This window comes from Salmo trutta, chromosome 12 (genome assembly GCF_901001165.1).
Source record: "Salmo trutta chromosome 12, fSalTru1.1, whole genome shotgun sequence".
Lineage (NCBI taxonomy): Eukaryota > Metazoa > Chordata > Actinopteri > Salmoniformes > Salmonidae > Salmo > Salmo trutta.
Window position 1 is genome coordinate 39,437,562 of NC_042968.1, and position 16,229 is coordinate 39,453,790.

Consider the following 16,229-nt stretch of genomic DNA (forward strand, 5'->3'; position numbering starts at 1 on the left):
GCTATATATTCTAATGGCTATAAACTCCCCTTCCTACTGCTATATATTCTAATGGCTATAAACTCCCCTTCCTACTGCTGTATATTCTAATGGCTATAAACTCCCATTCCTACTGCTATATATTCTAATGGCTATAAACTCCCCTTCCTACTGCTATATATTCTAATGGCTATATATATATATAGTGGCCTGCTTCAGCAGCACTGACAAGGAGTGCCAAACCACACCACGTAGACATTGGAAGGTAGTGCTTTTAAAGTAGTTCTAACACACATGTGGGTAAGTGAGAGAGGTTGATCCTTTCTAATAATAACTACAGTTACATACGTTTACCTCTATAGAGTATTGTTCAAGGTGAAGCTTCTCGATGACTACCTACCTATTTTGCTACATCTGCAAATTTTACTGGGGCCAAAGTGTTGTTTTTTTTAATGACAAATGCAAATAGAGATTTTATTCGTAGCATAGAAAGCAACGTTTCTGAAAATTAAAAAAAATGTGGACACACACTTTTCATATTAGGAGATACATATTTACAGAACTGATCAAGTGTATTTAGTGAAGTCTCAAAACATAGTAGGTGAAAGATTTGTGATAAAGAAGGAACCAGGCAGGGTAGGCCATCCGTTTCAGTTTCATTTCCTGAAACACAGTCAAATGATGAAGAGGTGTGGTTGAGTTTTTCTATAGTCTGTGGACACTTCCTCAAGCAAGTTGGTGCCGATATCACGATGACAAAATGTAAGTAACCTTATCGTTTACATTTCTAACGCTAACATAAGATCATACTTTACACATCTTCGACTATCAAAGTTTCCGTTAGACATCAGAGTTTCAATTCCTGAAACACAGTCACCTGACCAGCAGGTGTGGTTGGTCTTATTATCACAATAACCAAATGGAAGTAACATTTAACTATCATTTACATTTGCTAATGCTTAATAGGATATCATTTCCCTGTCTTGTTAGATTATCCTGTCATCTAGCACTTTATTGGATTGTAAACATTGCTGATCAAAGTCGTAATATAGAGAGCGTAACTTCCATAAATGATGGAAAGTGATGCTTTCATCGTGACCAAATGATATTGCAACATAGAGGACATCTATTATCTATTATGCTTTTAGGATATTGCATATAATATGTTGCTATATGTCAAATGCCTCTGCTGATATTATGTAGAAAAGTGTCTTACATTTATTTAAGGGCAGGGTTTCATAATTTCACCTACTGAATATTTATTGGCTAAATTGATCAATAATTTCAAATGACTTATACTGATGTCCACAATTTATTTTGTTATAGCAGATGTAGGCCTAAATGTTTTTCAGAGTAAATGTACCCACATTTAGCTGCATGTAATGTGCTTTTATGTTATCTTTAAAGTAGCCCTGGTATTTGTTTTTTATAAAGGACCGAAGGTCATAAGGAGTGGCCTGCTTCAGCAGCACTGACAAGGAGTGTCAAACCACGCCACGTAGACATTGGAAGGTGGTGCTTTTAAAGTAGTTCTAACACACATTACATAGCTATGTTAATCTTACAACAACAAAATATGCATTTATTTTAATTTCTGCTTATTTCTTTCCAGACATAATTGATTTCCATTCTTGTTGCTACTTCACACCTGATCAACAATACATTAAGTAAGCAATTCAATAAAATGTTTCCCACTGCCATATTATTAGACAAACTGAATACAGTTTGTAGTTGACATTTTACTAAATCCAGAATTCTCAGCTTTTACCTCCAATGGGTACACTCAATATGGCCGCCAGACCACCCATCACAGAACATTAACTTGAATGTCCATTCTAATAGCTTAGTTATAATTATAGATACACTAACGTGCAAACGTTTGGGGTCACTTAGAAATGTCCTTGTTTTTGAAAGAAAAGCATTTTTTTTTGTCCATTAAAATAACATCGAATTGATGTAAAATACAGAAATACAGTGTAGACATTGTTAATGTTGTAAATGACTATAGTAGCTGGAAAGGGCAGATTTTTTTATGGAAAATCTACACAGGCATACAGAGGCCCATTAGCAACCATCACTCCTGTGTTCCAATGGCACGTTGTGTTAGCTAATCCAAGTTTATCATTTTAAAAGGCTAATTGATCATTAGAAAACCCTTTTGCAATTATGTTAGCACAGCTGAAAACTGTTGTTCTGATTAAAGAAGCAATATAACTGGCCTTCTGTAGACTAGTTGAGTATCTGGAGCATCAGCATTTGTGGGTTCGATTACACTCTCAAAAGAGCAAGATTAGCCGATTTCGGGATATAGTCATGAAGATTTTACCTGGATTCACCTGGTCAGTCTGTCATGGAAAGAGCAGGTGTTGACTTTTTCCACATTTCGTTACGATACAGACTGAGCCTTAATTTAAAATGTAGGAAATATGTTTTTACCCTCATCAATCTACACACAAAATCCCACAATGACAAAGCGAAAACAGGGTTAATTTTTTTGGGCACAATTACAACAAATAAAGGAAAACCTTATTTAAATAAGTATTCAGATCCTTTGCCATGAGACTCAAAACTGAGCTCAGCTGCATCCTGTTTCCATTGATCATCCTTGATATGTTTCTACAACTTGATTTTGGTGTTTTGCATTTTATTTGGATCCCCATTAGCTGTTGCAAAGGAAGCAGCTACTCTCCCTGGGATCCACACAAAAATGAAACATAATACAGAATGACAAAATACATAACATCATTAGACAAGAACAGCTCAAGGACAGAACTACATACATTTTTAAAAAGGCACACGTAGCCTACATATCAATGCATACACACAAACTATCTAGGTCAAATAGGGGAGAGGCGTTGTGCCGCAAGGTGTTGCTTTATCTGTTTTTTGAAACCAGGTTTGCTGTTTATATGAGATGGTAGGAAGTTCCATGCAATAAGGGCTCTATATAATGCTGTACATTTTCTTGAAATTGTTCTGGATTTGGGGACTATGAAAAGACCCCTGGTGGCATGTCTGGTGGGATAAGTGTGTGTGTCAGAGCTGTGTGTAAGTTGACTATGCAAACAATTTGGGATTTTCAACACATTAATGTTTCTTATAAATAGAAGTGATGCAGTCAGTCTCTCCTCAACTCTTAGCCAAAAGAGACTGGCATGCATAGTATTGATATCAGCCCTCTGATTACAATTAAGAGCAAAACGTGCCGCTCTGTTCTGGGCCAGCTGCAGCTTAAATAGGTATTTCCTTGCTGCACTGGACCACACGACTGGACAATAATCAAGATTAGACAAAACTAGAGTCTGCAGAACTTGCTTTTTGGAGTGTGGCGTCAAAAAAGCAGAGCATCTCTTTATTACGGCTAGACCTCTCCCCATCTTTACAACCATTGAATCTATATGTTTTGACCATGACAGTTTACAATCTAAGGTAACACCAAGTAATTTAGTCTCCTCAACTTGTTCAACAGCCACACCATTCATTACCAGATTCAGCTGAGGTCTAATACAATGCTCTTAGTTTTAGAGATGTTGAGGACCAGTTTATTACTGGCTACCCATTCCAAAACAGACTGCAACTCTTTGTTAAGGGTTTCAGTGACTTCATTAGCTGTAGTTACTGATGCATATATGGTTGAATCATCAGCATATACGGGCACACATGCTTTGTCTAATGCCAGTGGCAGGTCATTGGTAAAAATAGAAAAGAGTCGAGGGCCTAGAGAGCTGCCCTGTGGTACACCACACTTTACATGTTTGACATGTTTTACCTGAGGTAAATTCAATTGATTGGACATGATTTGGAAAGGCACACACCTGTCTATATAAGTTCCCACAGTTGACAGTGCATGTCAGAGCAAAAACCAAGCCATTAGGTCAAATAAATTTCCCGTAGAGCTCCGATACAGGATTCTGTCGAGGCACAGATCTGGGGAAAGGTACCAAAAAATGTCTGCAGCATTGAAGGTCCCCAAGAATACAGTGGCCTTCATCATTCTTAAATGGAAGCAGTTTGGAATCACCAAAACTCTTCCTCGAGCTGAACGCCCAGCCTAACTGAGCAATCGGGGGAGAAGGACCTTGGTCAGGAAGGTGACCAAGAACTTGATGGTCACTCTGACAGAGCTCCAGAGTTCCTCTGTAGAGATGGGAGAACCTTCCAGAAGGACAACCATCTTTGCAGCACTCCACCAATCAGGCCTTTATGGTAGAGTGGCCAAACGGAAGCCACTCCTCAGTAAAAGGCAAATGACAGCCTGCTTGGAGTTTGCCAAAAGGCACCTAAAGGACTCCCAGACCAAGAGAAATAAGATTCTCTGGTCTGATGAAACCAAGATTTAACTCTTTGGCCTGAATGCCAAGCATCACATCTGGAGGAAACCTGGCACCATCCATCCGGTGAAGCATTGTGGTGGCAGCATCATGCTGTGGGAATGTTTTTCAGCGGCAGGGACTGGGAGACTAGTCAGGATTGAGGGACAGATAAGCGGAGCAAAGTACAGAGAGATCCTTGATGAAAACCTGTTCCAGAGCGCTCAGGACCTCAGACTGGGGCAAAGGTTCACCTTCCAACAAGACAACGACACTAAGCACACAGCTAAGACAACGCAGGAGTGACTTTGGGATAAGTCTCTGAATGTCCTTGAGTGGCCCAGCCAGAGCCCGGACTAGAACCCGATCGAACATCTCTGGAGAGACCTGAAAATAGTTAAGCCTCAACGCTCCCCATCCAACCTGACAGAGCTTGAGGGGATCTGCAGAGAAGAGAAGAATGGGAGAAACTCCCCAAATACAAGTGTGCCAAGCTTGTAGCATCATACCCAAGAAGACGCAAGGCTGTAATCGCTGTCAAAGGTGCTTCGACAAAGGACTGAGTAAAGGGTCTGAATACCTATGTAAATGTGATATTAAAGTTTTTTTTTTTTTACAAATTTGCAAAAATTTCTAAACTGTTTTTAGTTTGTCATTATGGGTTATTGTGTGTAGATTGGGTGAAAAACGATTTAATCCATTTTAGAATAAGGCTGTAACGTAATAAAATGTGGAAAAAGTCAAGGGATCTGAATACTTTCTGAATGCACTGTACATTATTTTAATAGCAGGACACTGTAAAATCCAATATTCCTCTGAAGAGTATGAATTAGGCTGTTTGAGAAGGTTTGAATCCTAAGCAACCTGCATACACATTGTTTGAAGTACAATTGACCAACATTTCTACTGTAGTAGGTCAAACCAGTGTGCTGGAAAACCTTGGTCGAGCATGGGTGAAGTAGGCATTGTGATGCTCATGGGAATTTATTTTCTGTTTCGACTTCGGACCAATGCCTACTTCTCACTTAAAACATATTTTTTAGTTTTTAATTTCAATGGTTTATTCACCCTGAAGGTGATTATACAACATTATATAACATTTCCACATGCAAAAGGTGTCTTTCGAAATGTAATTTGCGCTTCAAATTATATTAATTTATTGTCCAGGGCCTGGTTTCCCAAAAGCATCTTGCTAAGTTCATTGCTAGACCCTTCGTAGTCACATCGTAAAATCTCAGACCTGTTTCCCAACACTTATTTACCGACTTTCTTAGACCACTAGTAGAACAGCTAATTGGGTCGTTAGATGCTTTTTTGCCCTTCAGCATCACTTTATAAGCAGAAGTTTTCCACTAAACATAGAATCAAGATGTTTATCTGTCTCTATGGCAGCCGATAACTTCAGAACAAAGTTGACTTCAATACAACGTTGCCAATGTCTTTGCAATTGTTATGAACAAGAATAGGGTTAAGCAAGGCTTATATGACTGTACCTGACTTAACCTTTTAACATAGGTAATAATAGAGATGTCATCCCACAGATCTACTGTACCTGACTTAACCTTTTAACATAGGTAATAATAGAGATGTCATCCCACAGATCTACTGTACCTGTAAGAAGCAGATGTTTGAAGAATGAATATCGTCCCAGGTCAAATCCAGTTCCAATTCCAATTACCAACGGTGCCTGTGCTTCCAAGGAAAACGGATCCAATTATAAAATGCATTATTGACAGAAAGTTGGAGAAACTAAAGAAATTGATCAGAGGCGACAAGGACTTGAATAGACTGTACCCTTGTGCTGAGTGGAATGATGATGTTACCCCTTTAATTGCTGCTGTTGCATTTACAAATGACAATATTTGTACATTTCTTCTGAAAGAAGGTGCTAACCCCAACATGCAATCAGCAAATGGTTGGGCTCCTTTGCATTATGCCACAATGTCAAAAGCTCCTGTCAATATAGTGAGTAGATTAATCACAGCAAAAGCAGATCCAGAAGGGACACCAATCCCGATCTATACTCCACTTCAACTGGCGGCAAACAATGACAGAGAAGACATTGTGAAAGAGGTGATGATGTCTGGAGCATTTGCTGAAAGAAATCTCAAAGCACATCCCGCTACTGACCAAAAGATAGCAAGCATGATTCAGAAATTCTCTTTAGAGAGTGAGAAGTTTGTCAAATTGAAGATTTTTTATGATTTTTCTTGTGCAATAGGACTCAAATCAGTGGAGGATGTTTTCAATGAATATGGCAAACACATGCTGGTGGTGAACCCTGTGAATCATCTTACACTATATGACATGTCCTTTAACGCCATTGGAACAAATGCGGATCAGTATCTTCAAGCATCCATAAGTGGCTGAGAGAATCTCAGAAAATTGATCTCTACCTTGAAGAGGCAACCAATCGTTTGCCTAAAATTCCCAAACATTTACAAGATATGGTAGTGAATTGCTTGACAGCTGTTTTTAACATTATGAAATAAATATCTCTTACACTGTCACTGTTAGTAATACCCACTCTTCTGAAATACCTCATACTTGAATCCAGAATTACCCCTCAAGGACTAAATCGCAACATTTCAGTTGTCAGACTACTGTATGTGGTTACTCAGAAAACTCCAAATCACAAACATGGCTGGACCCTCCCTTTTGTTGAGGAGTTATGCAAGAGGATCATCTCATTCACTGATCAAGCATATATCTCCAATCCTCAGACCTCAAACTTAGGTGTTTTAACTTTTGGTCTGCTTGCAGATCTGTACACCTTCGATTGTGTACCTGCGATTATCACATCACAAGGGATAACCTCTGTGCCGGAGAAAATACTTGTTACTGCCGAAATGCATATGCATGAAGACCTGAAAGAAAAGCTGAGGAAATTAGATATGTCCCTACAAAGTCCAGTCCCACCAACAAATGCAACTGAACAATTGCAGAGAATGAATCTATCAAAGAAAGAAGAAGAAGAAGAAGAAGAAAACAATTCAGGAAGAGTTGTCGGTAGAGAAAAGTACACCTGACATGACTGAGAAGCCAGATCTTGGTACTTCATCAATTCCAGTTGAAGAATCCGGTGTACATGGGGAAAATTCCAGTGTTAAACCATTTCCCTTCACCACCGATGAATTGAAACCCCGGAAATGGCACAAAGTTAGTGAGCGGTGGAGGCCTCAGTTGAAGGTACTCAGCAACATAGATGCAGGCAAGATTTACAGATTGGGAAATCTCAATCTTGTGGTCCATCCAGATTTCCAAATAGCCAAAGGAAGTGATGGAACTGAAGTCTTTCTGGGCTTGAAGGATGATGGTACTGAGGTAGCCGTGAAGAGAATGCTCAAGTCAAACTATCAAGATCTGAAGAGAGAAGAGGGTTTTTTACGACTACTCAGCTGGATAGTCCCTGCATTGTGAGATATGTGGACTTTGCAGAGGACGAGCACTTTGGTTACCTTGTTCTTCAGCTCTGTGAATACACCCTTGATGAATACATCAAAGACCACCTACCAGAGGACAAAACCCCTGTCCTGAAGAAAATAGTGCACGAGGTGCTCTGCAGTCTAAGCGTTCTCCATAGTCTAAACACAAAAATTCTGCACCGGGATATCAAACCCCAGAATGTTTTAATAGGTAAGACCAGACCATGTAGTGAGTCAACAGAAATCTGGGCTAAAGAAATATTAATTTGATGTGTTGTTTATTAACCTATGTTTCAATGGTACATTTTATATGATCTTCTCTTCAGATGTTACAGGCAGAGCGAGATTAGCCGATTTCGGTATAAGTCGACAATTGAACATGGGACAAACAACTTTACACACAATCAGTGCAGGAACAAAATGTTGGAAGGCCAGAGAAACTTTAGATGAAGACAGTGGGATCGGATATAAGAGGAGCACCGATATTCAGGTTAGTTTTCAATTTTAAATAAGTCAGCATACTTGGTTAGAATGCATACTATACTATATTGTGAAGGAGGAGAAGTCCAGTGGCGACATGACACCTGCTGGTTCCCAGAGTAGCCTTCTACAAGATCGTCACCAGACACTTCCTCAACCATCTCCCTGACCACCACCTTCTGATCAAGCCATGAACTGTCCCTCTCTATCTTTGGAGGATGCATGTCCTCAAAGACTCGGCCTCTATTGGTTGACCTAGCTAACTATAGCTAGGCTACTCAGGATGTATTGGTTGACCTAGCTAACTATAGCTAGGCTACTCATGATAATGTATGGTTGACCTAGCTAACTATAGCTAGGCTACTCATGATAATGTATTGGTTGACCTAGCTAACTATAGCTAGGCTACTCATGATGATGTATTGGTTGTTTGTTTTTTGCTATTGAAGCAAAAGCGCTATAGAAATGTAATACATTATAAATTATTATTATATACTTTTCAGGTGGCTGGGATGTTAATGTATTACATCATCTCTGGTGGACATCATCCATTTGGCAAAGGCATCCATTGTGAAATGAACATTTTTCAAGGGAAGTACACACTGGAACATGTTGATGATGAGGTGACCAGGGACCTCATTGAGTGGATGATCAATGAAGAGCCAGAGAAGAGACCTACAGTGGAGGACACACTGGCCCACCCATACTTCTGGGCAGAAGAGAGGTGAGGAGCAGTCCTAACACTTGTCAATCAGAAGGTTAGTTAAGATTAGTGATTTACTTTTTCCAGTGAACATTTACCTTTTTTAATGGGTTCAGGTTTTAACCATTGAAGTTCATAAACGTTGGTTTGGTCCCAGAGCAATGAGGACAAAGCGTGACATTGTCGAATGGGTAGCAATGCTCAATTCTAACGACTATTTATCCCAGTGGAAATGTGATCGCTGTTTGACACTGACCCAGTTGAATGCATTTAAAGGTACACTGTTGTTTTTCAGGAGAGTGGAGTACTTACGAAAAATTGGTAACGAGAAGGAAGCAGAGAACTGTCGCAAAGCAGACCCAAGACTCCTTCATGCTTTGGACCAGTGTGCTGAGGGGAGGTCCTTCACAAACTGGAAGTCCAAGGTGAGTAAGACGCCATTTTATCCATTTTATTTACCTGTACATTCATCCTAGTGTAGTGTCTAGTCTAGTAGTAGTCACACTTACTGTTATTTATTTGTGTACACAGATGCCGCCTGAGTTGATGGACAAGTTGGATGGTAAAAAGAAGGCCTACCCTGACAACACATTGGGTTTGTTGCGCTTCATACGCAACCTTCATGAGCACTAGTAAGACATATTCATAGTTCTGTCTAAAAACATGTACATTCACTTTATTTACTCTCTTACCATTGAAGGTGGTTGAATATTTTGTCTCTCTCTCTCTGAAGCACTGAGGATGCGGATTCTGTTGACATGATGACAATGTTCCCTGATCTCTTTGGATGCGTCTACAAGTTTGCCAAGAAAATGGAGTGGAATTCAAGGAGTAGCCTGAAGAAAATGTTTCACAGAGAAGATGTAAGATGATGATTCTGACATTTGGAAGATTAACACTGACTAACTTCTGAAATCTTGGTTTGACTTTTCTGTTGCCATTAAACGACTCACTAGTGTAAGTGTTAGATCATTGATATACTGAATGTTCTTTCAAGGAATCAAGAGGCTATGCAGCACTTTGCCTCTGTTTTCCTACTTGGTGTTTTGGCCATTTTCTTACATCATTATAACAGTACTTATCTTATAAGCTTACATGAAATATATAAAAGATTTTTATTAGAATATGAAATGTAACAATACTTCGTAATATTATTCAATTTGCCTCAGTTTATTCATGGTTTGTTTACTGTATGTATAATAGCAATGACACATACTGTACATACATACAACTTCTTTGTTGAAAAGTCTTGAAACGAGCTGAATCTATTAATAAAGTGTAACATCTGAATCATATAGCCTACAGTACATGCCTCTTTCTTCACTCTATACAACAACCGGCTTAGTTCATGGAAACCCCAAAACATCAAAGATTTAGAACATATACTGTTGAAGTCGGAAGTTTACATACACCTTAGCCAAATACATTTAAACTCAGTTTTTCACAATTCCTGACATTTAATCCTAGTAAAAATCCCCTGTCTTAGGTCAGTCACGATCACCACTTTATTTTAAGAATATGAAATGTTAGAATAATAGTAGAGAGAATTATTTATTTCAGATTTAATTTCTTTCATCACATTCCCAGTGGGTCAGAAGTTTACATACACTCAGTTAGTATTTGGTAGCATTGCCTTTAAATTGTTTAACTTGGGTCAAACATTTCAGGTAGCCTTCCACAAGCTTCCCACAATAAGTTGGGTGAATTTTGGCCCATTCCTCCTGACAGAGCTGGTGTAACTAAGTCAGGTTTGTAGGCCTCCTTGCCAGCACATGCTTTTTAAGTTCTGCCCACAAATTCTCTATAGGATTGAGGTCAGGGCTTTGAGATGGCCACTCCAATACCTTGACTTTGTTCTTAAGCCATTTTGCCACAACTTTGGAAGTATGCTTGGGTCATTGTCCATTTGGAAGACCCATTTGCGACCAAGCTTTAACTTCCTGACTGATTTCTTGAGATGTTGCTTCAATATATCCACATCATTTCCCTTCTTTATGATGCCATCTATTTTGTGAAGTGCACCAGTCCCTCCTGCAGCAAAGCACCACCACAACACGATGCTGCCACCCCCGTGCTTCACGGTTGGGATGGTGTTCTTCGGCTTGCAAGCCTCCCCCTTTTTCCTCCAAACATAACGATGGTCATTATGGCCAAACAGTTCTATTTTTGTTTCATCAGACCAGAGAACATTTTTCCAAAAAGTACGATCTTTGTCCCCATGTGCAGTTGCAAACCGTTTATGGCGGTTTTGGAGCAGTGGTTTCTTCCTTGCTGAGCGGCCTTTCAGGTTATGTCGATATAGGACTCGTTTTACTGTGGATATAGATACTTTTGTACCCGTTTCCTCCGGCATCTTCACAAGGTCCTTTGCTGTTGTTCTGGGATTGATTTGCACTATTCGAACCAAAGTACATTAATCTCTAGGAGACAGAACGCGTCTCCTTCCTGAGTGGTATGATGATGCGTGGTCCCATGGTGTTTATACTTGCGTACTATTGTTTGTATCGACAAATGTGGTACCATCAGGCATTTGGAAATTGCTCCCAATGATAAACCAGACTTGTGGAGGTCTACAATTGTTTTCTGAGGTCTTGGTTGATTTCTTTTGATTTTCCCATGATGTCAAGCAAAGAGGCACTGAGTTTGAAGGTATGCCTTGAAACCCATTCACAGGTACACCTCCAATTGACTCAAAGATGTCAATTAGCCTATCAGAGGCTTCTAAAGCCATGACATAATTTTCTGTAATTTTTCAAGCTGTTTAAAGGCACAGTCAACTTAGTGTATGTAAACTTCTGACCCACTGGAATTGTGATACAGTGAATTATTGTAAGGGCTGTCGTCAGAATTAGACCAAGGTGCAGCGGAGGATGTGTTCATCATTAGAATTTTTATGAAAAGAGAACACTACAAAAATAAACAAAAACGACAGCAAAACAGTCCTGTCAGGAAAACACACTAACAGAAGACAATTACCCACAAAACCCAAAGGAAAAACATGCTCCTTTATGTGTGACTCCCAATCAGCAACAACGAGCTTCAGCTGTGCCTGATTGGGAGCCACACACGGCCAAAAACAAAGAAATACAAAAACATAGAAAAAGGAACATAGAACGCCCACCCAATGTAACACCCTGGCCTAACCAAAATAAAGAACAAAAAACCCCTCTCTATGGCCAGGGCGTTACAGAACCCCCCCCAAAGGTGCGGACTCCGGCCGCAAAACCTGACTCTGAAGGGGAGGGTCCGGGTGGGCCTTCTTACGGCGGCGGCTCAGGTGCGGGACATGGCCTCTGCTCCACCCTTGGCGTCGCCCTCTTAGGTGGCGACCTGGCCGCGCCGAAGGTCTGGTGGGCGACCCTGACTGCGCCCGGCTGGCGGGCGGCGATGGCTGCGCCTGGCTGGCGGGCGACCCTGGTTGCGCCCGGCTGGCGGGCGGTGATGGCTGCGCCCGGCTGGCGGGCGGCGATGGCTGCGCCCGGATGGCGGGCGACCCTGACTGCGCCCGGCTGGCGGCCGTCCCTGGCTGCGCCCGGCTGGTGGGCGTCCCTGGCGGCTCCGGCGGCACTGACCCAGGATTCACCAGGCTGGGGAAATATGAAGGAGGCCCTGGGCGCAGGCACAGGACTTACCAGTCTGGCGGGCGGCTCTGGCGGCTCCGGCGGCTCCGGGCTGGCGGGCGCCTCTGGCGGCTCTGGTCCAGGATTCACCAGGCTGGGGAGACATGATGGAGGCCTGGCCCTGGGCACAGGCACAGGACTCACCAGGCTGGGGAGACATGACAGAGGCCTGGCCCTAGGCGTAGGCACAGGACTCACCGGGCTGGCGGGCGGCTCTGACTGCTCTGGACAGGCGTGCGGTTCTGGCGGCTCCGGACAGGCGGGTGGCTCTGGTGGCTCCGGACAGGCGGGCGGCTCTGGCGGCTCCGGACAGGCGGGCGGCTCTGGCGGCTCTGGACAGGCGGGCGGCTCTGGTGGCTCCGGACAGGCGAGCGGCTCTGGCGTCTCTGGTCCAGGATTCACCAGGCTGGGGAGACATGATGGAGGCCTGGCCCTGGGCACAGGCACAGGCACAGGACTCACCAGGCTGGGGAGACATGACAGAGGCCTGGCCCTAGGCGTAGGCACAGGACTCACCGGGCTGGCGGGCGGTTCTGACTGCTCTGGACAGGCGTGTGGCTCTGGAGGCTCCGGACAGGCGGGCGGCTCTGGCGGCTCCGGACAGGCGGGCGGCTCTGGCGGCTCCGGACAGGCGGGCGGCTCTGGCGGCTCCGGACAGGCGGGCGGCTCTGGCGGCTCCGGACAGGCGGGCGGCTCTGGCGGCTCCGGACAGGCGGGCGGCTCTGGCGGCTCCGGACAGGCGGGCGGCTCTGGCGGCTCCGGACAGGCGGGCGGCTCTGGCGGTTCCGGACAGGCGGGCGGCTCTGGCGGCTCCTGACTGGCGGGCGGCTCTGGCGGCTCCTGACTGGCGGGCGGCTCTGGCGGCTCCTGATTGGCGGGCGGTTCTGGCGGCTCCAGACTGGCGGGCAGCTCTGGCGGCTTCGGACTGGCGAGACCCACTGGAGGCCTAGTCCTGGGAGGTGGCACAGGACGGACCAGGATGGGGAGACCCACTGGAGACCTGGTCCGTGGAGCAGGCACAGGACTGACCAGGATGGGGAGACCCACTGGAGGCCTTGTCCTAGGAGGAGGCAAAGGACGGACCAGGATGGGGAGACCCACTGGAGGCCTGGACCTAGGAGGAGGCACAGGCTTAACCAGGTCCTGAAGATGCACTGGAGGTCTAGAGCGCACGGCCTGCACAACCCGTCCTGGCTCGATGCCCAATCTCCCCCGGCAGATGTTAGGAGCTGGGATGTAACGCACCGGCCTCTCCACGCGTACTGGGGACACTGTGCGCTTTACTGCATAACACGGTGCCTGACCAGTACTACGTTGCCTCCTGTAAGCACGGGGAGCTGGCTCAGGTCTCCAACCTGACTCTGCCACACTCCCCGTGTGCCCCCCCCAAATTTTTGGGGGGGCTGCCTCTCGGGCTCTACCTGCCTCCCAGGCAGGTTGTCACAGTGGTCCAGCAATTGCTCCCATGTCCAGTCAATCCTTGACTCCAGCACCTCCAGCGACCAGGAAGCCATCTCCTCCCGAGCGCGCTGCTTCCAATAGTCCTCCTTGACTTCCATCTGCCCTCTTCTCCGCTGCTTGGTCTTTTTGTGGTGGGTAATTCTGTAAGGTCTGTCGTCAGAATTAGACCAAGGTGCAGCGGAGGATGTGTTCATCATTAGAATTTTAATGAAAAGAGAACACTACAAAAATAAACAAAAACGACAGCAAAACAGTCCTGTCAGGAAAACACACTAACAGAAGACAATTACCCACAAAACCCAAAGGAAAAACATGCTCCTTATGTGTGACTCCCAATCAGCAACAACGAGCTTCAGCTGTGCCTGATTGGGAGCCACACACGGTCCAAAACAAAGAAATACAAAAACATAGAAAAAGGAACATAGAACGCCAACCCAATGTAACACCCTGGCCTAACCAAAATAAAGAACAAAAAACCCCTCTCTATGGTCAGGGCGTTACAATTATAAGTGAAATAATCTGTCTGTAAACAATTGTTGGAACAATTACTTGTGTCATGCACAAAGAAGATGTCTTAACCGACTTGCCAAAACTATAGTTTGTTAACAAGAAATTTGTGGAGTGGTTGAAAAACAAGTTTTAATGACTCCAACCTAAGTGTATGTAAACTTCCCACTTCAACTGTAGCATGAACATCAACAGGTCCATGTTTGTCCTCGTCTGAAAGTTTGTCATCAATTCACAGCAACGCACGGATTTTAACACAGCACTGTGACAACCAACTCCCGTGGAAACCAGCCCTGCCATCCCATACACAAAGCTATAGGACATTTCTCAGATTCAGATCCACTAGCAACTAAGCTACTAAACAGTAACTGTTTGAAAAAAATATCCTATCTTTATGAGTGCTAATTACAGACTTTCCTCTTTGTTAATCACCTTCTCTAATGGTCTTTATTAGGCCTGTGTTCCCTTAGACTGAGTACTCATACTACTCAAGTAAAAAAATAAATAAAAGCCAGCTGGTTTGCCACAAGCTAATAGCTAACCACTGCTAATAGCAATGCAACAAACATTCCATGTCGATGGACTAAACTGTGCTTCCAGCAGTACATTATGAGCACTGAGCTGATCTAACGCTCACCCAAGTCAATTTGAATTCGCATTACCCTTAGGCCTCTGTGGAAACACGTACCCGGTGCTGCTGTTAGCCTCAGGGCCTCACCTGTCACACTGTATCCAGACAGCGTCAGGAAGCCCGAGCAGCTCCAACTCTAGCCCCAGGCTGCTCCCCTGGCCTGTGCTGACAAGCTGCTTTCTCACCTCTCTGATGGCACATCAAGTAAGTCGTGTGGAAGGAATTGCATCATTATATTTGTGTGATTCCTGCTCACACCTTTTCCTGTGTGTGTGTGTGTGTGTGTGTGTGTGTGTGTGTGTGTGTGTGTGTGTGTGTGTGTGTGTGTGTGTGTGTTTTTCTGTGTGTGTGTGTGTATCTTTGCACACTTGCATGTTTGTAATGTGTACAGAATGTACGTATGTGTGTATATGTATAGACTATGTGTGGGTGCGTGTGTATGCGTTCACACATTTGTGTGTGTGTGTGTCTGTGTGTATGCGTTCATACATGTAAGTGTGTGTGTGTGTGTGTGTGTGTGTGTGTGTGTGTGTGTGTGTGTGTGTGTGTGTGTGTGTGTGTGTGTGTGTGTGTGTGGTCTGAATTTCAGAGGGAGTGTGCCAGATAAAGCTGATGCAGAGCCACAGAGCTCAGACTGGGAGGTGAGACTGGGAGGTAGGACTGGGAGGTGAGCCTGGGAGGTGAGCCCGGGAGGTGAGCCCGGGAGGTGAGACTGGGAGGTGAGACTGGGAGGTGAGCCACAGTGCAGAGCTGAGACTGGGAGGTGAGACTGGGAGGTGAGACTGGGAGGTAGGACTGGGAGGTGAGCCCGGGAGGTGAGACTGGGAGGTGAGCCACAGTGCAGAGCTGAGACTGGGAGATATTTACTGTTGCCAGGATCCAGAGACCTACCTACCTGTCTGTCTGTCTGTCTGTCTGTCTGTCTGTCTGTCTGTCTGTCTGTCTGTCTGTCTGTCTGTCTGTCTGTCTGTCTGTCTGTCTGTCTGTCTGTCTGTCTGTCTGTCTGCCAGCTAAGACTAACAACTGGGTCTGACTGAATGCAGTCATCCTTTCTCTCTCATGGTCAAGTACAGTGATACATCCTATTAGCTCTGTGGACACACAAACCCCCTA

The 16,229-nt window shown here is 44.1% G+C and overlaps 1 protein-coding gene across 4 annotated transcripts; it reads left to right on the forward strand.

Moving 5' to 3' along the window:
* Positions 1-519: 519 nt before the first annotated feature.
* On the forward strand, positions 520-10,192 carry LOC115203530 (serine/threonine-protein kinase ppk4-like). Of its 4 annotated transcripts, XM_029768302.1 has the most exons (9): positions 531-741; positions 1,414-1,491; positions 1,592-1,646; positions 5,890-7,925; positions 8,041-8,204; positions 8,698-8,918; positions 9,193-9,322; positions 9,429-9,529; positions 9,631-10,192. In XM_029768302.1, exons 5-9 carry the CDS (start codon positions 8,094-8,096, stop codon positions 9,767-9,769), a joined length of 702 nt encoding a protein of 233 aa, XP_029624162.1. In that variant the 5' UTR covers positions 531-741; positions 1,414-1,491; positions 1,592-1,646; positions 5,890-7,925; positions 8,041-8,093; the 3' UTR covers positions 9,770-10,192. The 4 variants fall into 4 exon arrangements, 3 of the variants coding, with proteins under 3 accessions (XP_029624160.1, XP_029624161.1, XP_029624162.1); XR_003880186.1 differs by having other exon boundaries at positions 520-741; positions 5,890-8,204; positions 8,698-8,952; XM_029768300.1 differs by having other exon boundaries at positions 530-741; positions 5,890-8,204.
* Positions 10,193-16,229: the final 6,037 nt, after the last annotated feature.